Below are 24,642 nucleotides of genomic sequence, written 5' to 3' on the forward strand. Positions count from 1 at the left end.
AAAGATTAAACAGAATTATCAATGGCCCAGAAATTTCATTCCTGGATATACCTAAGAAAAATGAAAACACATGTGCAAACAAAAATGCACACCCAAAATTCATGGCAGCATCATTCAAAATAGCCCCAAAGTCGGCCGGGCGCGGTGGCTCACGCCTGTAATCCTAGCTCTCTGGGAGGCCGAGGCGGGCGGATTGCTCAAGGTCAGGAGTTCAAAACCAGCCTGAACAAGAGCAAGACCCCATCTCTACTATAAATAGAAAGAAATTAATTGGCCAACTGATATATATATATATGTATAAAATTAGCCGGGCATGGTGGCACATGTCTGTAGTCCCAGCTACTCGGGAGGCTGAGGCAGTAGGATCGCTTGACCCCAGGAGTTTGAGGTTGCTGTGAGCTAGGCTGATGCCATGGCACTCACTCTAGCCTGGACAACAAAGTGAGACTCTGTCTCAAAAACAAAAACCAACCAAACCAAAACAAAACAAAATAGCCCCAAAGTGAAAACAACTCAAATGTCCATCAATAGATGAATGGATGAACAAAATAATGTATCCCCATATAATATTATTCAGCAATAAAAATGAAGTACTGATACATACTACAATATGGATAAACCTTTCAATAGTATGCTAATTAAAAGAAGCCAGTTACAAAAGATAAATTTGTGTTTCCTTTAATAGGAAAGGAATAGTCCAGAATAGGCAAATCTATGGAGACAGAAAGGAAATAAATAGTTGCCTAGGGTGGGGATTGGGGGAAGGTTAGGGAGGGTATGAGGAGAAATGGGAATAACTGTTAATGAGTATGGGGTTTCTTTTTGGGGTGATAAAATGTCTCTGTGATATACTAAAAACCACTGAACTGTACACTGTAAGAGGGGGAATTTTATGGTATGTAAGTTATATTTTAATAAGGCTGTTATAAAAAAGATGATTTTTATGAAACTACTAGAAATTTGAATACTGGCTATTTGATAATATTAAGGAATCATTAATTACATTTAAGTGGAATAATGGTATTATACTTTTGTTTAAAAGGAAAAACAATCTTTGTATTTTAGAGATACAAACTATGGACAAAATGATATAATGTCTAAGATTTGCTTCGAATATGGGGAAAGTGAATAGCTGTACAGATGAAACAATATGGCAAATGTTGGGTCTGAGTACTAACATAGTATTCATTATATTATATTGTCTACCTTTCTGTATGTTTGAAACTTACTACAATTAAAAACCAAAAAGATGACAGGCACTTACTAGATCATATAGGTCAATCTGCTTCAAGTAACCTTACTGACACCAACAATGTTAACATATCACATTGGCTTAATTAATATAAAAGATAATCTTAGTGCGGGCATGGTGGCTCATGCCTGTAATCCTAGCATTCTGGGAAGCTGAGGTGGGTGGATCGCTCAAGGTCAGGAGTTCAAAACCAGCCTGAGCAAGAGCAAGACCCCATCATCTACTATAAATAGAAAGAAATTAATTGGCCAACTAAAAATATATACAAAAAATTAGCCGGGTATGGTGGCGCATGCCTGTAGTCCCAGCTACTCCGGAGGCTGAGGCAGAAGGATGGCTTGAGCCCAGGAGTTTGAGGTTGCTGTGAGCTAGGCTGACGCCATGGCACTCACTCTAGCCTGGGCAACAAAGCGAGACTCTGTCTCAAAAAAAAAAAGATAATCTTAACATGAACTAAAATTCCATGATTCCTTTTTTGATTCCTGGAGTATAATTAAGATTCAGTGTAAAATACACTAAATAATTTAATTCTATTACTATTTTTTGCTGTTGTTACAATTTAAGTTCTTATGTTAGAAAGAAAAGCAATTTCATCATAGCTGTTTCACAGAAAGCAGGTTTCTCAAGACTCTCCAGATCAAGGATACTATCATTCTCAGCATACCACTAGACCAAGTAATACAAAACAAGTTCCTCTGCACCTGTTTAAGTATGCAATATTTAACATGATAGGCAAGTTGCATATTGGCAAAACTTTTTCTGTAAAAGACCAGATATTAAGTATTTTAGAAATTGCAGGTCATATGATACTGCTGCAACTTCTTAACTCTGCTATTATAGTACGAAAGGAGCCAGACAATACATAAACAAATGAGCATGACTGTGTTCCACTAAAACTTTATTTTCAAAAACAAGTGGCAGGCCAGATTTGGCTAGTGGGGAATAGTTTGTGACCCCTGTGCTAATGGTTATTTAGCTCCTGGCAAGGGACTAAAAAGATAAACATGATTTAGAATACACACTGGTAACAAAAATCATCATGTTGAGAATACACATTTATATATAAAGCACAGTACTTACAGGTGTTTGGATCATCATGGCTCGTTGATCTCTCATTGTCCTTACAATGTCTAGTGGATAAACTGGCTGATTGCATTCAATGAGACACATGGCTGTTTCCATAGTAATAAGAACCCCAGTTCTTCCAATTCCAGCACTAAAAAAGACAAATATGGGCAGTGTCTTATTGATATTATTCTGTTAAACTACTTGTAGCTTTTGTGTAGAAAATGAAGTCATAATACAGAAAGAACAATTTCATTTGAATGTTTTCTATTCCAAAAGTAGTACGCAGAATATCTTGAAAACAACAAAAAAGTGCTCTCAATTGACTCATTTAATATAGATTAAATAGTTTATATTCCCCTCCCACCACTGTTAGTTGGGAAAATACTATTTTAAAAGAGTTACATTTCAGTTTTAAAAGTGTGAACAAAGTATAGAAGTTTATTAGATCAACCTTCCTTAAAATGCAGAATAAAAGAATTAAAATAATAAATTAACAAATATGCAATAGATAACAGTATTTTATACACTTATATAAGTCAGGTTTTTAAACAAAATTTAAACTTAACCATTGAGATAATCAAAAATAACTCTTTGAAGTTTAATCTGTAAACATGAATGTAGCAGCTATTGAGGACTCGGGATGTGAAATGGCCTAATATGTTTTGCCATGCTTGCTACTTGCCTCTCAAATATTTGGTCTACACTCTGTTTTGATGATTTGAAAGCCTACTCTCCGTTGGAAAGTTTGAGGATAAAGAGGTATCTCGATATATCCTTTGAAGAAATCACTTATCCTCTGAATAAATCCCTTAACAAAAGTGGTAAAAACAGGGAGGAAATAATTACTGTTTCCTAATCTCTGGTCAGTGGCAGTGAAGGTTGTAGTTACTGTATTTGGCACTTTGAGGGCAGAAGCAGACCTGGATCTGAAAGGAAGGGTAGCCTGCCACTGTTGAACTAGAGGTCTTGGAAGTAGCATATTCTGTAATAACACTTAGTAGAACCATTCCAAGAGAAGTGGGAGTACTCAATGAATGTCCTAAGAGGGGCCGCAGCCAAGGAAGGAGTACCTTGATGGGAGGGAGGGAATCTAAACTTTAGGGTGCAACCTAATGCCTAGGCCCTATGCTATGAAGTGAATGTATTCCCCAAAATGCATATGTTGAATTTGAATCTTGGACTTCCTAGCCTCTAGAACTGTGAAAAATAAATTTCTTTTCTTTATAAATTACCTAGGCTCAAATATTTTGTTATAGCAGCAGGCTATTGGACTGTAGGACTAAGACAGCCTATAATATTGTATTTCATCAAATCTAAATTACCATAAAATGTGAGACAAATTTCAAAGACATCAAAATATGAAAAGGAATATCTTCTAAGATTCAGTGCAATTGGTATTATTTTTACCTCATGATAAAGTTACTGCCAATCATGTTAGAACACATCCTTTGTCTTCTATCTTCAGAGCATAGTTTTCCATTCTAATTATCATAATGACAATTAACAACATAAGGACAAAATAAAATACGTACTCCCTTTTTTTTTTTTTTTTGAGACAGAGTTGCACTCTCTTGCCCGGGCTAGAGTACCATGGCCTCAGCCTAGCTCACAGAAACCTCAATCTCCTGGGCTCAAGTGATCCTCCTGCCTCAGCCTCCCGAGTAGCTGGGACTACAGGTATGTGACACCATGCCCAGCTAATTTTTTGTATATATTTTTAGTTGGCCAATTAATTTCTTTCTATTTATAGTAGAGACAGAGTCTTGCTCTTGCTCAGGCTGGTTTCGAACTCCTGACCTTGAGCGATCCGCCCACCTTAGCCTTCCAGAGTGTTAGGATTACAGGCGTGAGCCACCACGCCCGGCCCATACTCCCTTTTTAAAATGACATAGTCAGCTATATATTCATAAAAGACAGGAGACAGTATACCTGCAATGAACAACAACGGGTTCTTCCTTGCCGGCCCTCTTACTTCGTACATGACAAACGAAATCTAGAAAGTCACTTGAATCATCAGGGACTCCATGGTCAGGCCAGGCTATGTACTGGATCTGAGTGACTTGACGACTCTCATTTTTCTAAGTGCAAATGAAAAATTGTGCACCTTGACTTAAGAATTCTCTTTAAAAATATTCATGTCATTTTAGTTTTAGAAGGAAAGCAAACCAACCACTCCTCTTCCCCCCAAAATACTAATATATAAACTCACTAAAACACAAAATTTCAATGAATAGGAAAAAAAAAACTATAGAAACAGTTGTATCCATTTAAGTATCCATTGGCTACCTGCATCACTACTCTTTTCATAAATCAATTGCTATATCTGTAAAGTATTTTTAAGATGATAATCAAGTAATCAGGCAGAAACAAAATTAAAATCCAGAAAAAATGCTTAAAGAAAACTAAAGAATTGTTGAGTGAGCAAAAATGGTAAGGCCAAAAACATTTTTGTGAATCAACTTGTACTAATCCTGATAAAATGCAGATAAAATTATGGAAATTAGAAAAATAAAATTTCAAGATAAATGTAGATTACATACTGAAAGCATAAAAACACAAAGTAAAACAAAAAATAAAAAATAAACACCAAGTAAACTCAGGAATTAATTCTTTTGGGAGCCAATGGTTGGTATATTGGAAAGAGTAAGAGCATTGGGTTTAGATACATCTTGGTTTAAATCTTGACCCTGCTAGTTATGGCATTTAATATGAGCCTCATTTCCTTCAACTGAAAAATGAAATAACATCCACATCTCAAAGGGACTGACTGCCTCATGCTAAAAAGATTCCATGAGAGGACCAGTAAATCACCCAATTAACTACTTGGCACTATATGTTCAATAAGTAATTAGTTGCTACAGTCACTCAACACTATGGAATCTGGTTATTGTCATTAACATTTAAGAGAGCTTCCAGAAAAGACCATGAAAGTAAAAGGTAAGACTTGGTATAGTGTTTCTCTGTTGTCTATTCACCCATGTATATTTATTTTATATTTATGTATATTTATTTGTGGTGGCAAATTTATTTTCCCAATTATGTGTTGCTCAAATTTTAGAAACTAGTATGTGTCTTAGTAATATGTACTCTAAGGCACTCAGGCTCTGTAAAGAAAAGCCACCTTGGTAAACAAAACTGCTATGGAAAATCTATAGGTGGAGTACAATAGAGAAACCATGCTGAAGTTAGATATTATTTTATATAAACACACACAGCCTATCTTTCATTAACTATTTGGGAAAATGAACTATTGGCTTGACCTGCTACATTAGACCATTAACTATATAGCATACGCCCCCAAACCCTAAATTCATTTTGAGGAAATATCTAGCCCGTAAGATTTTGAAATTTATATTTTGTATTTCTTGTAACTTTAGCTTCATTCAATGCCAGATGTCTTTTCTATAAATTAACACTACTTCTGGCTCCTTCCTTTTGGTTAATAAAGCTCGGTTGTACTGGTTTCCTTCAATTATACTCTTGGGGTGAGGGAGTTCCCATTTTCAAAGACTTTACTGTTGAAGGGATAGGCCTGGGCCTTCATATTAAAATCCAGAAATTAAAATCATATTAATAGCTTGTGCTATTTTGCTCTTCATATTAATAGCTTGTGCTGTTTTGCTCTTCTCTTCTTTCAGTCTCCTTCAAAACCAAAGGTGGCTGGCAGGGGAATATCTAGCTGCAGGCAGTGAAAGTAGGATGCACTGTCTCTAACAGCCTGACAGGACTGGTAGCATGATGCTCTCTATACACATCTTTCAATTGGGGTATTAAGCCATCATTTATTAATCAGTTTCCATTTCTGGTTTTGAATTTGGGAGCCAAGAGGAATGACCCAGGCAGAATTAAGAGCTGGCAATTAGAAGGCTACAATCTGTTTGCTCTCAGAAGGTACTGCCTATGACTTTTTCCTTCTTAATTCTGAGGGGACCATGAAATTACTTTCCTCTACCTCTTTTAAAAAAAGAAAATAATCAGACAACTTTCAATAAGTTTTTCAACGTCCACAGAAATACCCAAATGTTTCATTAGTATTTTTGGGAGTAATAATTTTTTATAACCAAACACACCCCTGGTATACTTGTTATGAGTAACCAACGTAGTAACAGTAATAAGTATTATTTACTGACTCCTTTTTTAGTGACCATTCACATATAGCTATAGAAATTAGAAATACATTTATCATAGGAGAACTCTGTAAAATTTCCAAGTATCTCATTAGAGCAGGAAAAATAGTTCAGTAATTTTTATATTTCCTAGTAACTAGTATTCAGACTAAAAACATTTTGAGCTTTCAGAGTTTTTACCTTGAACACAATAGTTCTAATGAATGGATATCCTGCTTCCCTACCTCTTGGTTAAATAGTGTCATCTTCCTGAAGATATAGGCAGTGTTTCCTTCTTCTGAGTGGCAGGTGACTTGGTAGCATCCATAGCATGAACTTCCTGTGGGTTCTGGCCAATATTGGTGACATTTAACCTGTTATCAATAGAATTAAATAAATAAAATAAACTGTATATGTGTACTTAAGTTCTTCAATTTTTAAGATGTTTGAATTTTTAATAACTTTCAAACTTAAAGAAAAATTGCAAGAATAATTTAACAAAATCTCATATACCCTTCACCTGGATCTGCCAATCAATAACATTTTTTCTTTGTCACTCTTTTCTCTTTGTAATAATGAGTAATCTGTTTGTCTACATTTTGAGACTGCAAATATCCTGATAAAATTTCTGAGATTTTTTAACAGCTTTAATGACACATACTTCACATACCATACAACTCACCCATTTAAAGTGTACAACTGTTTTAATATAGTTATAGAACTGCACAACCACCACCACAATCACTTTTAGATTTTCACTACACTCACAAGGTACCTCATACCCATTAGTAGTCACTGTGCAGTCTCTCCCATATCATCTCCCTCCCCCAATCCTGGACCTAGGCAACCACTAATCTACTTTCTGTCCCTACAGACTTGCCTATTCTGGACATTTCATATAAACAGAATCATACAATATGTGGTCTTTTTGACTTCTTTCACTTAGCATAGTGTTTTACAGGTTCATCCATGTTGTAGCATGTATCAGTATACTTCGTTCCTTTTTACTCTCAAATATTCAACTGTATGAATATACCACATTTTATTTGGTAAATCTGGCTTATTTCCACTTTTTGGCTATTATGAATAATGCTGCTATGAATGATGTGTACAAATTTTTGTGTGGATGTGTTTTCAACTCTCTTAGGTATATCTAGGAATGAAATTGCTAACTTATAGTAACTCTATGTTTAACCTTTTAAGGAACTGTCAGATTGTTTTCCAAAGTGGATATGCTAGTTTACAAATCTACCAGCAGTATAATGTTTTTTCAACATTATCCCAACATTTGTTATCTGTTCTTTTTATTTCAGCCATCCTACCAGATTATGAAGTGGTATCTCATTATGGTTTTTTGTTTTTTTTTTGAGACAGAGTCTCACTTTGTTGCCCAGGCTAGAGTGCCGTGGCGTCAGCCTAGCTCACAGTAACCTCACACTCCTGGGCTCAAGCAATCTTCCTGCCTCAGCCTCCCGAGTAGCTGGGACTACAGGCATGCGCCACCATACCCAGCTAATTTTTTCTATATATATATTAGTTGGCCAATTAATTTGTTTCTATTTATAGTAGAGACGGGGGTCTCGCTCTTGCTCAGGCTGGTTTCGAACTCCTGACCTCAAGCAATCCGCCCGCCTCGGCCTCCCAAAGTGCTAGGATTACAGGCATGAGCCACCGCGCCCGGCCCTCATTATGGTTTTGATTGCAGTCCCCTGATGACTAATGATGTTGACCATCTTTTCATGTGTTTATTAGCCATGTGTATATCTTCTTTGGAGAACTGTCTATTCAAATCCTCTGCCTATTTGTTAATTAGGTTATTTGTCATTTTATTGTTGAGTTGTAAGAGTTCATTATATACTCTAGATAAAAGCTCCTTATCAGATATATATTAATCCCTTTAAATAATAACAATGACAATAATAATGGTTAACACGTCAAAGTGTTAGTCCCAGTTTTAAGCACTTAATCATGATGATTTAAATCATGAAACCACAAGCAGCTTGAAGGTTAGACAAGATTATTATTGTTATTATTTTTGAGACAGAGTTTCACTCTGTTGCCTGGGCTACAGTGCCATGGCGGCAGCTTACTCACAACAACCTCCAACTCCTGGGCTCCAGTGATCCTATTGCCTCAGCTTCCCAAGTAGCTGGGACTCCGGGCATGGGCCATCATACCTTGCTAATTTTTTGTATTTCAAATGGTCAGCTAATTTTTTCTATTTTTAGTAGAGACAGGGTCTTGCTCTTGCTGAGGCTGGTCTGAAATTCCTAACCTCAAGTAATCCTCCCGCCTTGGCCTCCCAGAGTGCTAGGCGTGACCCACTACGCCTGGTCAAAAGATTAAATTAATGTGCATATTTTTACTATATATATGCAAGAGAATTTGAAGAAAAGCCCAAGTAATGGTGTATTCACACTATTCAACTATGATAACATTCAACTATGAAATATTCAACTATGATAACAGTAACAACAAAAAGAAAGATTCAACTATGACTTACTCTGCCACGTTCAACTTGTGTGGTCAACATTACAACCATGGAGGAGCCCTGTTCCCAAGTCATCTGCCAAAAATCTGTACAAGTGTGTGGTAATGGCCCTTGACAAGCAATGTACTGATTTATAATGCTGGAAGAAGGAATTTCCATCTAAAAAGAAAAGAACATAAAAATAAAATCTTTGCATTATTTGTTTTTGCTATCATCATGAATATGAAAATCATCTACTGACTGGTTGTTGAATTGAATAAACTATCTTAATAAACTAGTTAGTAAAAAAAATCTTTATAAACAATTTTTTATTTTATCTGTAGAAGAAATCTATTGGCAATGTTCAGTAATTATATATATTTATCTTTCAATTAGTGGAAACAGGAATTTAACTATTTCTCAAATACTCTTATGGTTTTTAGAGCAATATTACAGAGAACCCGTTTCAGAGGGTGAGACTTGGTAAAGAAATAAAAAATATTTATCAGTAAATAGCTTCTTGATAAAATTTGTGAGGAAAAAAAAATTCTGCCATTTGTTTTAGCTTGGACTTTATATATAAAATAATTTTAAAGGATATTAGAAAAATATTTTAAATTCACAATTTTCAGAATGAGGTCAGATAGTTAGTGGGGAAGATGAGTCATCATCCTACCTTTTGAGGCTAAATTTTAAAAAAAAGGTGATATATGCGCAAGGCAAACAAAGGGAAAAGAAAGAAAGAAGTCCCTTGTCCCATATCAGCCTCTAGTTTATGACCAGGAGGACAACTGTTTCTCCTGGTTTCTTTTTATTCTTTTTTTTTTTTTTTTTTTTTTTTTGGCGACAGGGTCTCACTCTGTTGCCTGGGCTACAGTGCAGTGGCATTACCATAGCTTACAGAAACTTCAAACTCCTGGACTCAAATGATCTGCCTTAGCCTCCCAAGTAGCTGGGACTCAATGCCTGTCTAATTTTTTTATGTAGAGATGGGGTCTCGCTCTTGCTCAGGCTGGTCTCAAATTCCTGAGTTCAAGCTATCCTCCCACCTCGGCCTCCCAAAGCGCTAGGATTACAGGCATAAGCCACCATGCCTGGCCTCTCTTTCAGAGATATGATATACACAACACACAAATACACATGCAAAACTATTTTCCCATTTTTCATAAAACTATTTTAAAAAAGTGGTAGCCTACTATCATGTTGTTATGCATCTTATTTCTTTTTTTTACTTTATCTTTGAGATGTCAGATTAGTATATAAAATTTTATTCTTTTTAAAAACTGACAGCTCTACTGTATGAATACAACAAAATATTTAACACACATGTAAGTCTAATCTACTTGCTACTAGCAACAAAGCTAAACTGAATACTTTTGTACAAATGTAGAACTATATCTGTATGGGCAATAGAAAGAAATGAAAATGCTGGATCAAAGTATAGTGCACTTAAAATTTTGACAGATGATAGTGCCAAACTGCTCTCCAAAGAGATTCTACCAATTTACACTTCCACCCATAATGTATGAATAGTGCTTATTCGCCCATATACTCTCATTAATAGACCCATAATCCCTTATCCACAGTTCTGAAACTTAGTCTCAAGCTCTGAAATTCAAGGTTTTATTCTGTTTTTATCTTTTTTTTTTTTTTTTTTTTTTTTTGAGACAGAGTCTCACTTTGTTGCCCAGGCTAGAGTGAGTGCCGTGGCGTCAGCCTGGCTCACAGCAACCTCAATCTCTTGGGCTCAGCGATCCTACTGCCTCAGCCTCCCGAGTAGCTGGGACTACAGGCATGCGCCACCATGCCCGGCTAATTTTTTCTATATATATTTTTAGTTGGTCAATTAATTTATTTCTATTTTTGGTAGAGACGGGGTCTCGCTCAGGCTGGTTTCAAATTCCTGACCTTGAGCAATCCGCCCGCCTCGGCCTCCCAAAGTGCTAGGATTACAGGCATGAGCCACCACGCCCGGCCTGTTTTTATCTTTTGTAAACTTGACCAACCTGGGCTCATTTGACAGTACAATCTGACCTGAACTGACCTAAGACTATTTACACGCTTCATTAGTTCTACTTAGTGGGAATATCTATAGTTTGCCGTTGTATATCAATATATTGATTACGAGTGTACTTGTCCCATAGCCACGTGTTATATGTTATAAGCACTGAATAACCTTTCAAAATTCTAAAAATTCTGAATCCCAAAGCATATATGATCCATAGTTTCACATAAAGGATGGAACTGTATGTGGTACTATCAAAGGTGGAACTGTACGTGGTACTATCAAATTTTTTGATTTTCAATCTCATAGGTGAAACAGTAATTTCTTGCAGTTTTAACTTGCACTTTTGTTTGTCATTAATTGAATGTATTTTTCATTTAATTGTGTTTGATATTGTTGTTTTTCTAAGTATGATAATGGTATTGTGGTTTTGCTAAAAAAAAAAAGCCTTTATCAGAGGTATATTCCAAAGTACATATCCTCAGTCAAAGGTTCGCAAATTGGAATATTTGCTAAAATTTATTCATGACCCCCAAACAGTGGCAGGGCTTTCTTGGTCATCTGTAGACATGCTTGAGTATCGCAAAATTTGAGTCACCTAAAAACATGCATGTTGGCAGCTAAGATTGAACAAAGCAACTCTGTGTCTTTTTGTTTCAGTGCTCATACTATAAATAAATGCCCTTTTTAAATTCTATGTAGCGCCACATTTTTTTGCATTTTTGTGCTTTTTCTTCGTGATTTTGCTGTTTAAAATGGTCCCTAACTGGAGTGTTGAAATGCTATCTAATGTTCTTAAGTGCAAGAAGGCTATGATATATACCTCATGGAGAAAATTTGCACATTACATAAGCTTCCTTGAGGCGCACTTTACGGTGCTGTTGGCTGTGAGTTCAGTGTTAATGCATCAACAATATACATTAAACATAAACAAAGTTATATATTGATCAGCTGACAAAAATGTTGTGATTAGATGGCTTGTAGGAAACTTGCCCTGTATTTCTCTGAGGCAATGATTCAACAGTCTCTAATTCAGTGTTCAAAAAGACTTTAATTTTAACTGTATTTACAAATAAATGATATATTTGGACTTAAAAAATAATTGGGGGAGGGTAAGACTTAGATGAAACAAGACTGGCCATTTGTTGTTAGTTCTTAAAGCTGGGTAACAAGGCCGGGTGTGGTGGCTCACGCCTGGAAATCCTAGCACTCTGGGAGGCCGAGGCAGGCGGATTGCTTGAGGTCAAGAGTTCGAAACCAGGCTAAGCAAGACCCCGTCTCTACCAAAAATAGAAAGAAACTGATTGACCAACTAAAAAAAATATATACATATAAAATTAGCCAGGCATGGTGGTACATGCCTGTATTCCCAGCTACTTGGGAGGCTGAGACAGTAGGATCACTGAGCCCAGGAGACTGAGGTTGCTGTGAGCCAGGCTGATGCCATGGCACTCACTCTAGCCTGGGCAAGAAAGTGAGACTCTGTCTCAAAAAAAAAACAACAAAAAACTGGGTAATAGTTATATGGAGCTGTTTTCTCTACTTTTGTATAGATTTTAAAATGGCCATAAAATGTAAAGTGTCATTTGCATTCCTTTTCTATGAATTCTTTTATTTTATTTTATTTTTAATTCAGAATACTATGGGGGTATGAACTTTTTAGTGGCATAACTTGCTTTTGTATCGTTTGAATTGAAGTTACAATGATATATTCTAGACAGTTAACCTAACCACCTATTCACTGGATAGTCTATTTTATCTCTACTGATTTTAAAGGCCAATTCTACCATAAACAAAATTCTAGTATTTATTTCAGTCTATTTCTGAATTGGACTATTCCATTCCACTCCTTTGTCAGTATAGTAACATGCCAGTATCAACCTACTTTCTTTAGTATTATTTTGATAATATTTTTCAATGTCTGGAAATTTTAATATTCTGTCAAGCTTAGGCTTGTAACAAAAAGAAATGTATTTCAAAGTTTATAATGGCCCTTATTATTCCAAATGACAAAGGCATAATAAAATAAACTTACATTTATATAGTTTGCATTGATGTAGTCTTCATTACCTTTTAAAATGACCCGTGTGGCATCATCTGAAAAAATTTAAGAGAAACAATGTGTTAATAAAGTTATGTTAAAAAGATTAAACTTGCCTGGGTGTGGTGGCTCATGCCTATAATCCTAGCACTCTGGGAGGCTAAGGCAGGAGGATCGCTTGAACCCAGGAGTTTGAGGTTGCTGTGAGCTAGGCTAATGCCACCACACTGTAGCCCAGGCAACAGAGTGAGACTCTATCTCAAACAAAAAAAAAAAAGAAAAAGATTAAACTTTAAAGAGACCATAGATACTTACAAGGCGAAATATCTCTGTATCTATTTTTGGAAATGTTCTGAGGTAATTTGGCACAAGACATTGTCATTCCAGGTTTTTTCCGATAAAGTTGCTAAAAGAAAAAAACAAAACTACAAGTCCAACAAGCCATCATCAACAATATCTGTTTTGTTTTTCAGACTTGTTTTTATACTAACAGAAACAAGTTTTTTTCTTAGAATACATGGTCTACACAATTATGTACTTTAGGCTAGTCATGAACCAGATGTGCAAAGCTGAGTTCTGTAGTTTCTGACATGAATTATATATCATATTTTAAGAAATGGAAAAACAAGTGAAAACAATATGGTTATAGCAGAAGTACCTAAAGTTTTGAGTAGCAAATCTGCAGAAAACATTGAGCTTCCTTCCATTTAGGTTAGAGGTATTTACAGTATATGTACTAAGAACTTTTTAAAAGAAAAACAGACATATACCCCTAAATGTTTTATGGTTACAAACATGTATCTATAATATATAGTTCAGAGAATCAAATATTAATGATGGCCATTTTTCAAAACACATTAAAAACCATTCAGTTTTATTAAATTAAACAAGTTAAAAGTTCGCCCAGTCTAAATAGAGTATTTTAAAATCCACTCTATGCTCATTGGTCAAAATATGGATTCTAAATGCTCAAGAAGCATTCCTGTTCTTCTAATATAATGATCTGAGAGTTTTGTTTTCTCCAGTTTTCAAGACTACACTGATAAAAATTAAAGAAAGATTAAATATGACAAGGTATAATTTAAATACAAATAAAAGTTATTTTCCTTTAACTCAGGATTTTAAAGTCTGTAAGGGCCTATACTCATCTACTACCTTTAATAAAAACAGCTATTTAATTATGAAAAAAATTTAGTTTGCTGACTTATGTGTAAAATTTCCTTATTCCTATTTTTAAAACAAACATCTACTTATATAATCATAGGTAGTATTTGGGGAGCAAGTTTTAAAACTTTGCATTTTAGAACTCTTTTCATGTCAAACATTTCTCAGAATACCATTTTAGTATATAAATTATAATGGATAGATTAGGCAGTTAAGAAACCATGAAACTAATTAGAAAATACAGGCAAATGCTTTTTATATACAATGATATTACTTACATCAAATTGTGTCAGGACTGTTCCAGTGATAAGCCCTTCAGCTAGCTGGATCATTGACTCCCGCAGGGAATGGTCATCCTGATGGACACTATCCAGTGGGGCTTTCTCAGGAATGTACTGGAAGTCTGGCTCGTTTTCTAGCTTTTCTTCTACTACATCATATACAGCTAAAACAAAACAAAAACATACATGGAGATCTTAATGAATTCAGGATAAGAATTTACCAGTTACATTCCTCATATCAGAAAAATAATTCATTTAGGAAGAATTACACCAGGTCTGAGCCTGGTGCTACTATGCAGGGAGAGAGAATAGCTGTGGAATTGATGGGCTTTGTTGTACCTTTGGGCAAAGAAGGGTTCTTAGCCATAGCTGAAAATGTCTATACCTTGAAAAGACGTTAAGAAAAAAAGGAGCTGCTAGCAGCTCTGAAAATACCTGCCCTTAATTTGTGGGACCTAGGGCAAGAGCACAAATCAAGGCCTATATAACATATGTCTAAATATGGTAAGTTACCAAAAAATTGAACACAGTGCTAAACAAAACATGGCTCTACCCTTTTTACTTAACACATCTACAAAACAACCTGGGAGGCCAGATTTCAAATGAGACTTGAAGGCCGGAATTCATGGTCATGGTAGTATGAAGAAAGTTAGACCCTAGACCCTAGGACTGTAGCTTACCTTACTTCTTTTTCTACTCTTAGCTCTTGTCTTTAACATGGGAACCTATAAACATACCTGTAAATATCTCAGGCCACATTTAAGCTCTTTTCTACACCTCCTTCTCTGCAAACTCCTGCTTCTTAGCCACCTTGCTGGCCTAGGGTACACATACTATGTGATCCACCCTTGCGAGAAGGGACCTGTGGAAAATGCCCACAAATGCCTAGGAAGTGGGCTCAAGGCTATTTGAAACGAGAAATGAGGATTGAAAAAGGTGGTCTGGCAAGGGAGGCTAGGTTACAGTGTTAGAGAAGAGCCAGAGCAGGGCCTTCTAAAATTTGGAGCAAAGGTAGAGACTTCTTGTACTCTTGTCCAGGAGGCCCTCAAATATGTAACATTTTTAAGAAAAATAAATCTCTGAAATGAAGAATGAAAAGACGAAGAGGTATGACTGCATTTGCCTAACAAAATATGAATTAAAGGGGAAAAGATCAGAAAAACCAAAGTATATTCTTGGCAAACACATAACTTTAAATTTTGATTAAGCATTTTTAATTAATTATTATTACTATTTTTTGTACAGATGAGGTCTTGCTATATTGCCCACGCTGGTCTCAAACACCTGGGCTAGAGCAATCCTCTCACCTTGGCCTCCCAAAGTATTGGGATTACAGGCGTGAGCCAACGCGGCTGGCCTGGTTATATGTTATCTTAAATAAGAATGGACATGAGATGTTAGGATTCATTGTTTAAAAAAAGAATGGCCCGGGCGCGGTGGCTCACGCCTGTAATCCTAGCACTTTGGGAGGCCGAGATGGGTGGATTGCTGGAGGTCAGGAGTTCTAAACCAGCCTGAGCAAGACCCCGTCTCTACCAAAAATAGAAAGAAATTAACTGACCAACTAAAAATATATATACAAAAAATTAGCCAGGCATTGTGGCGCATGCCTGTAGTCCCAGCTACTCGGGAGGCTGAGGCAGTAGGATCACTGAGCCCAAGAGATTGAGGTTGCTGTGAGCCAGGCTGACGCCACGGCACTCACTCTAGCCTGGGCAACAAAGTGAGACTCTGTCTCAAAAAAAAAAAAAAAAAGAATGGACATGAGAGACCCACGGTGAAAGCAGATAGAGGTTCTGGTCCAGATTTTGACTATAAAACAATGTTAGAAAGATCTTTTGTAAGAAGTAGGCCATAGGTAGATACCTCTCCTAGTTTAAAGTGTAAGTGAGGCAATTTGGAATTGAACAACAGCCATGCTTTCGCATTCATATTCTGGCTCTGAACCAGTCATGAATCTCTAATTAGGTAACTGAATGTCTTGGTGCCATAGTGTCTTCAACTCTAAAAGGAGGATAACTCATCTCACTGGATGGCTCTGAGGATTAAATGAGAATATACAAAAGAGCCTAGGTGCACAGAAAGCTTTTAATAACTATTAGCTGTTATTATTAAGTTCTTTAGGATCTATTATCAAGAGAAAGCAATAAAATTGAAAGAATATTATTCCTGGGATAAAATCTAAACAGTTTTATGTGACAGAAAATGGCTAGTAATGATTACCTAAGTATCAGGTCTAAATGAACAAGCTCCTTGAAAAGTAAAACCAGAACATTCTGTTGAAGTCCTATTAATCTTCCTAGAAAGCCAATTCTAGACCATGAATGGAGAAGATCAATGAAAATGCTTATTTGTGAACAAGAAGAGTTTTTGTTTGTTTGTTTGTTTGTTTGTTTTAAACAGACACGGTCTGCTTTTGTTGCCTAGGCTTCAGTACAGTGGCATGACCACAGCTTACTGCAACCTAGAATTCCTCTTGAGTAGCTACAGCTACAGGCACATGACATCATGCCTGGCTAATATTTAAACATTTTTTGTAAAGACAGGTCTCACTATGTTGCTTAGGCTGGTCTCAGAATCGTGGCCTCAAGCAATCCTCCCTCCTCAGCCTCCCTAAGTGCTGGGATAACAGGTATGAGCCACCACTGCAGCCTTTAAAAACAAAAACTTTCTTGCAAAAGTTTGCATGGTTAGGTGTGGTGGCAATAGGTAGAAGTTTCCTATGTTACATATTCAATAAGTGGTAACATGGTATTAAACGATAACTATTCTATGGCTAAAACTATGATCAATGGCAAACTGTTCTGAATAAAACTACAAGAATATGTCTAATTCTGGGAGATAGGCACATACAACTTCCTTCTTGGAGGAGATTGATAAAGTATTGAGGGAACTTGAAACAATGCCCTTTGAATACTCGCTGAGGCTCTGGGACTGCTAAATAAACCGGAGAAGTGGAGGGAAGTTCCTGGTAAAATTAGCTGTTGTCAAAAAACTGAAGGAAGAGGGTTTAAACTTACTCTACACAGCAGAAAGTGATAGAATTAGGAACAACGCAACTGAAAGAAGATGGACCTTTAGTTCAATTTATAGTACAAGTTATCCAAAGATGGAATGAACTGCTTCAGGAGCCACCGAGTGCTCTACATTAGTAGGATGTTTTTGAGGTTGTTCAAGAGGAGAATCATGCAATTAGCAAAGGAGCCAAAGCTTATGGTGTTTAAAGTTTCTCCAAAACCTGGGACTCTATGACTATAAATTAATAAGTCAGCTGTGCAGAGTGGGAGATCAAATGATTAGGCAGATGTCCGTAGACATCTCTACAGAAAACATAGAAAGGATTTTTTTTTTTTTTTTTTGAGACTGAGTCTTGCTCTGTTGCTCAGGCTAGAGTGCCATGGCGTCATCATAGCTCACAGCAACCTCAAACACCTGGGCTCAAGTGATCCTCCTGCCTCAGCCTCCCAAGTAGCTGGGACTACAGGCAGCTGCCACAACAGCTGGCTAATGTTTTATTTCTATTTTTAGTTGGCCGGATAACTTTTTCTATTTTTAATAGATACAGGGGTCTCACTCTTGATCAGGCTGGTTTCGAACTCCTGCCCTCAAGTGATGCTCCCGCCTTGCCCTCCTAGAGTGCTGGGATTATAAGCTTGAACCACCATGCCCAGCCAACATAGACAGGATTTTTAAACAACTGTTCTAATTATAGCTTGTTATAGAGTTTTCCAAAGGTGGAACAAGGTTCAAATTTACTCATTTATTCAAAAAATATCTGAGTACTTAGTACTGTTACTAGGGCAACTGGGGGAAAAGAGAGGCCATTTTATCAATGGTAGTCAGGAGAGGAAAAGATTCTGAAGATGATATCTGAGCAGAGACCTGAATGAAGTGAGGGTGTAAGTCATATAAAAATCAAGAAGAATGTATTTGGCAGAGGGAACAGCCAAGGACAAAAATAAGATTGGAACATCTGAGGAACAGCAAGAAAGCCAGTATAGAATAGAGAAGGGTGAATAAGGCTGAATGGGAGGAAAGGCGGCCATGAAATTGGATTTTACTCCAAGTGTGAATGGAAGCCATTCTGCTTTGAGCAGGAAACTGACACGACTTATGTTTTAAGTTAGCACTCCAGCTGATGTGTCCAGTAATAAATTGTAATGAATTATGACAAATATCGAATACTACATAGAGTACTTACCATTAGGTCGAACTAGAAGCATGAGTTCCCCAGAATGTCTCTCACAGCTAGCTTTAATAAACAGGACAACCTGATCATGGGTATGTTCTGCAATGTCCCGACCATTGATCAGTACAACTTGGTCCCCTTCATTCAATCGAGGGACACAGAGGTCAGCCTGTAATGTAATGCAGATAAGATTTCAAATTTGCATGCAGCTCTCTGAAAGTAAAGCACGGAAATTTATTTTTATAGACTCTAGAACAGAAGAACTAAACTACACGTAAAAAAGGATCTATCCATTTATTCATTTATTTTAAAAAATATAGAAACATAGCTATCCCATGAAGATTCTATTTTTTCCCCTTCTTCATTCAACAGTTTCTTCCTTGATGACCTATTATGTGCCTAGACATATAGAGAAGACCGATAATTTCAAGGTGCATACACACAGCCAGCCCTTGCTTTGTACCGTCTAGATACATACAAGTTTCAGTTACTACGGGTTAGTTAAAACATTGCCACACTAGAAAAAAAAATTTTTTCCCCTGGGGCCATAGAAAAAAACTTCGAAAATAAAATGATCCTTTTTAATTTAAAGAAAATTTTGTTACTTTTTATTGTTTTGTGTGTGTGAATTACATGCAACTTAAAAAGTAGTTCATGTGGCTCAAGATAAAGAGACATGTGAGTTACGTTTGCTTCATGAGGCCCGAGGCTCAAAACTAGCGTGAGTTAATTATAAATCATGTGCCAGTTAATGTGTTAAATAACATCAGCCCCCCAACAATGTGGTTGAAATTTTAGTTACCACAATGTACTATGAATAATTGCATAAAGTACAAACTTTGTTATGTCTTCAGTAGAAAAATCATTACATAAATGATAGAACTCATCATATCAGGGACTAATCACATCAGTTCTTCCAAAGTCTATTGTTGATTTGATGATGCACATTTGTCATTCAGTTCATGCACAGACAGCAAAGCATATAGTTGTACTGCCTCTTTGTCTCTCAGTGATAATTCATATATAAAAACAAGCAATCTAAAGAAGGAATTGACCAGAAAAAGATGAAAGCACCACAAATAAATGAAAGATGATTAATGCTAGAAGTAAAACTGAGTTATAGAATAAATAGGTAACCATGGAAATGGTCAAACAGCTGCTGCTGTTTGACAGACTCTACATATGTAGATATGTAGAACTCTGGGAGATATTTCACAACACTGAAAGTTCAAAGGACAAAATGTTGGAAGTGGATCCAAACTAAGAGAGGATTACGACGGCTTGCCAAGGCAAGAAAAGATGCTTACTTTGTACTGTTACAAAAATGACAAGAAGTTAGCAAGCACTGTTCAAACTATTTATAATAAGTTTTCACAGGAAATAAAACATGTTAATGCTCAATATTTCAAATTACAGGATACTAAATCAATATTAATTTTACTATTTTTCATTTCTTTTTACCTTTATAAGAAACAGAAATTTTGATTTTTTTGATGAAAAATTTAAATGTAATGGTAACAACCATAAATGTCCCCACTGATCAAGATCACTGGATGATTTCCTTTTTGTTTTTTTGAGACAGAGTCTCACTCTGTTGCCCAGGCTAGAGTGCCATGGCGTCAGCCTAGCTCACAAGAACCTCAATCTCCTGGGCTTAAGCGATCCTACTGCCTCAGCCTCCTGAGTAGCTGGGACTACAGGCATGCGCCACCATGCCCGGCTCATTTTGTATGTATATTTTTTAGTTGTCCAGCTTATTTCTTTCTATTTTTTAGTAGAGATGGGGTCCCACTCTTGCCCAGGCTGGTTTCGAACTCCTGACCTTGAGCGATCTGCCCATCACGGCCTCCCAGAGTGCTAGGATTACAGGCATGAGCCACCACGCCCGGCCCATGATTTCTTCCTGAGTGTTCATTTTTACCATCCTGCACTATTGTGCAAAGTGAGGACCATCTGCACTTTATTGAGAAACAAAACAGTAATTAAGGTAAAAGAGATAAAAACAAATTGAAATATGGACAGTGTGTTCTAGGAACAAAGCAATGAAAATATGTGAGAATCAAGTTTGAAGGATGATAGGCCAGATAGAGAAGGAAATGATGGGGTTGAATCTTACAAAAAGGGAACTTCTTGTGGCAAAGGCATTAAGAAATGAAAGCACAGCTACTCAAATTCATTATAAATGCAAAGTTAATAAAATCCAACAAAGTATTGTCATTACTTGAAAGGGCACTGGTCTAGAAGTCAAGTTTTTCCTGTGCTGCTTAAGAAATGTGTGATCATGGACACCTAAAACAATGAAAATGGAACAGATACCTGCCCTGTTATTTCATAACATTGTTTATGAAGATAAAATAAGATAATTAAATGCAAAGCTTTAAAATCTAAAATATTCAAATTAGGGTTTTGTCCATTCTCTTGAGTTGCTTATTTTTTCTACTCTTGAGGGGAAGTAGATGACAGACATTCATATACTTCCTTTGTGTACTACTAGTGTAATGCTTTTTTTGTGCACCAATGTGGTTCAAAGTTTTTGTAAATGTCTTTGAGACACCTGAAATGTGGTGAATTGGGAGGTAATGATACTGGGGAAAATGTAGTAATGGGCCTTAGCTGAAAGAGCAATCTTCTCACATTACTTTGTTGATAGTGTAGTTGGTAGGAAAGAAGAGGTGGTCTCTGTGTTAGAGAGGACAGCTATGAGTCTCTCTTACTATACCCATTATTGCTCAAGGAACTCTCATACTTAACCTGCCTTTTTTGGGGTATGTTATTTTTTATTTGCATTTCATTCTGATTTGGAAAGTGTAGATAAACTGCATATTAAAATGAATTTTGTTGGAGCAACAGCTCTTGGCTAAAAGATTATCAGATAGGAAGAGAAACATGGCCAGATTACAGTGATGCGTGCCTGCAGTCCCAGCTACTTGTGAGGCTGAGGTGGGAGGATCACTTGAGCCCAGGAGTTTGAGGTTGCTGTGAGCTATGAGCACACTTGTGAATAGCCCACACTTCTGCCTGGGCAACATAGTCAGACCTTGTCTCTAAGAAAAAGTAGGGGGGTGAAAAAAAAAAAGGGAAGAGACACATGACTTCATTTGGGAGTTATTTTAACTACTTCAGAAGGTGTCCAATATAAAAATGACATTGAAATATGAACCCCATAAATATGTACAACTATTATGTATTCATAAAAAATTTAAACAACCTGAAACCCTGTCCATTTCCCCCAATTACCTAAAATTTGGTTTCGAATTTGAAGACTGTAGTCTCTAAATTAATAAAATAATATGAAAATGATAAATTCCTATTGTTTTTATTTGTTCTAAATTCAGCCATTATTTATGGGACATAGTTCTACGTGGCAGAAGGGGAAAATGACCAATAATCTGTATAGCTTAGGTCAGGTGCAGTGGTTCATGCCTATAATCCTAGCATTCTGGGAGGGTGAGGTGGGCAGATTGCTCAAGGTCAGGAGTTCAAAACCAGCATGAGCAAGAGCGAGATGCCGTCTCTACTAAAAACAGAAAGAAATTCATTGGCCAACTAAAAATATATAGAAAAAATTAGCCAGGCATGGTGGTGCATGCATGTAGTCCCAGCTACTTGGGAGGCTGAGGCAGTAAGATCTCTTGAGCCCAGGAGTTTGAGGTTGCTGTGAGCCAAGCTGATGCCATGGCACTCTAACCCGGGCAACAGAGTGAGACTGTGTCTCAGAAAAAAAAAAAATCTGTATAGCTTAAAAAGAAAACTTACAGTCATAGAATTCCATTTGGAAATGAACCTGTCTATAGAATGTTCCCTGAACATTCTTGACTTAGTTGAAAATATTCCAAATTCACTGCTTAGAAAAAAAAATCAATATTTCTTTTGTGTTATTCACTATTATGATTGCCATACAAATAAAGAAAGGTGTACTATTTTTTCTAATTATATGAGCAGTGCATGCTGTCATAATTCTGACAACTAAAGAAGGAATATAGAAGTAAGTGTTAAATACTAGTAATTCCATTACCCAGATGAAACACTGCTAACTTTTGGGGCATGTTTCTAGACTTTTTCTATGTACACAATTTACATTTTACTAAACTGTGTCAAACATATATGTGGAATTGTAACATTATCCCATAATACCATCTTATGGACATATTTCCATATTTATATAGAGTTAAATCATCATTTCAATAGCTGCAAAGCAACATATAATTAATTTCCCCAATTCTAATGATGTACATTTTATTTTTTCAATTTCAAACTATTATAAACCACACTACAATGAATATCTTTGTGTAACTAAGTATCCTTTGTTCCCTAGCCCAATTATTTCTTAGGGAAAATTCCTAAAATTATTGGGTCAAAAGATATATAATTGATTTTTTAAAATGTTTAGTTTAAATTTTTATTTTCAGTAAAGTTATAAATCACAGTTTAAAGAGCTACGATTTATAAAGAAACCATTTCTTTCTTGTTTTTTTTTTTTTTTTGAGAAAGAGTCTCGCTCTATTAGCCAGGCTAGTGTGCCATGGCGTCAGCCTAGCTCACAGCAACCTCAAACTCCTGGGCTCAATCACTCCTTCTGCCTCAGCCTTCCGAGTAGCTGCAACTACAGGCATGTGCCACTATGTCCGGCTGATTTTTTTCTATTTTTGGTAGAGATAGGGTCTCACTCTTACTCAGGCTGGTTTCCAACTCCTGACCTTGGGCGATCCACTCACCTCGGCTTCCCAGAATGCTAGGATTACAGGCATGAGCCACCGAGCATGGCCTAGACATTATCTATTAACTTTCTATATGACAGATGAGAATTCTGCAGTCTCTCCTTACCTGCAGTCCCCAATATATACATATTTCCCATTAAACATACATTAAATAATTTTGGGTAATCTCTACCATCTTTGTCTCCACCCTTAATATGCACAGTGGTGGCGATATCATAGGACTTGGCTTGAAGTTGCTACTAATTACATTGTTTTTATTTAGTCTTGAGTGTTTATCTGGAGAGGCTTCAGAGATAAAGCTGATTCAGTGTACAAATTAATTTCCACTGAATGAGAAGAAAGGAACAATCACATAAAAAGAAATAGAGGTGAAAAGCAGAGTCCTGATGATTTTTAAAGTTCCTTCTAGGAATGACTGCATTCCTATCCTTAGGTTTTGTGTAAAACCTCTACAGCTATCTAATATACTTATGCTTAAGGAAGCTATTTTGTGTTTATGCTTATGCCAGGGGTATTCCATGAGTACCCTGTTATTTGTAACCAACAAGGTCCTTAAAAACCAGAACCAAAACTACATATCATGATATCCTTGGATCAATCTCAATTGTGATGTTCAAACTAAATTTGGAAAGCACTCATAAAAACATAGCTGGCCTTTCTCTCAGGCTGCTGGACCATACTCTTCCTACGACAGAGAGACAGTGAAATGATGAAGGGTGTCCAGAAACCATTTAGGTAAGAAAAATGAAATTAAACAGAGTAGACAACAACATAAATGGGAATCTGAAAGCAGTATTTGCTACATATAACAACAATAAAGATAATGTACCTACAATTAATAATTTGTCCTATGATCAACAGAAAGTTCATGGTTGTTGAAGCTAAATGGTAAGTAATATAGGGGATTCAATATAATGGATAAATATAATGTTTTCTCTACTTTTGTTTAGAATGTTCATAATAAAAAGTCAAAAAAATTATCCTTATAGTATGATTTCCATTTAAAGTAAATTCCATGTTTGGATAGTGGTAAGAACAAAGAAAAAAAATAAATTGACTTAAGTAGAAAATAAGCAAATATAATGTATTTAAGCTATTCTGAATGAAAAAATAAACAAGCAAACAAAAAAGCCCCTAAAACTCGACTTGTTTACATTTTTTTGTTATTTTGATAGAATCTGTTAATACTTTAGAAGCACTGAAAGTTATAAGTAGCTTCTTTATGAAAACGAAGATTCAAAAAACAAGGATTTCCTCTTATTGACAGGGAACAAATAAAAACTAATTTCCTAGCAATTCAAGAGATTCAGCTAATGATATATGATACTTGACAAATTAAAAGAAATGA

At 36.2% G+C, this 24,642-nt stretch overlaps 1 protein-coding gene across 6 annotated transcripts in view; it reads right to left on the reverse strand.

Moving 5' to 3' along the window:
- The window catches only part of PTPN4 (protein tyrosine phosphatase non-receptor type 4), a 225,519-nt gene that overhangs the window by 12,661 nt on the left and 188,216 nt on the right, over positions 1-24,642 (reverse strand). For all 6 annotated transcript variants that reach the window (XM_012749752.3, XM_012749750.3, XM_012749751.3 and 3 more), the window contains 8 exons: positions 18,589-18,745; positions 14,385-14,551; positions 13,258-13,348; positions 12,937-12,998; positions 8,930-9,076; positions 6,672-6,800; positions 4,250-4,398; positions 2,333-2,468 (listed from right to left, as the gene is read on the reverse strand). In XM_012749752.3, coding sequence (XP_012605206.1) covers positions 2,333-2,468; positions 4,250-4,398; positions 6,672-6,800; positions 8,930-9,076; positions 12,937-12,998; positions 13,258-13,348; positions 14,385-14,551; positions 18,589-18,745 — 1,038 coding nt within the window. The remainder of the gene's footprint in view (positions 1-2,332; positions 2,469-4,249; positions 4,399-6,671; positions 6,801-8,929; positions 9,077-12,936; positions 12,999-13,257; positions 13,349-14,384; positions 14,552-18,588; positions 18,746-24,642) is intronic.

This window comes from Microcebus murinus, chromosome 8, assembly GCF_040939455.1.
Source record: "Microcebus murinus isolate Inina chromosome 8, M.murinus_Inina_mat1.0, whole genome shotgun sequence".
NCBI lineage: Eukaryota > Metazoa > Chordata > Mammalia > Primates > Cheirogaleidae > Microcebus > Microcebus murinus.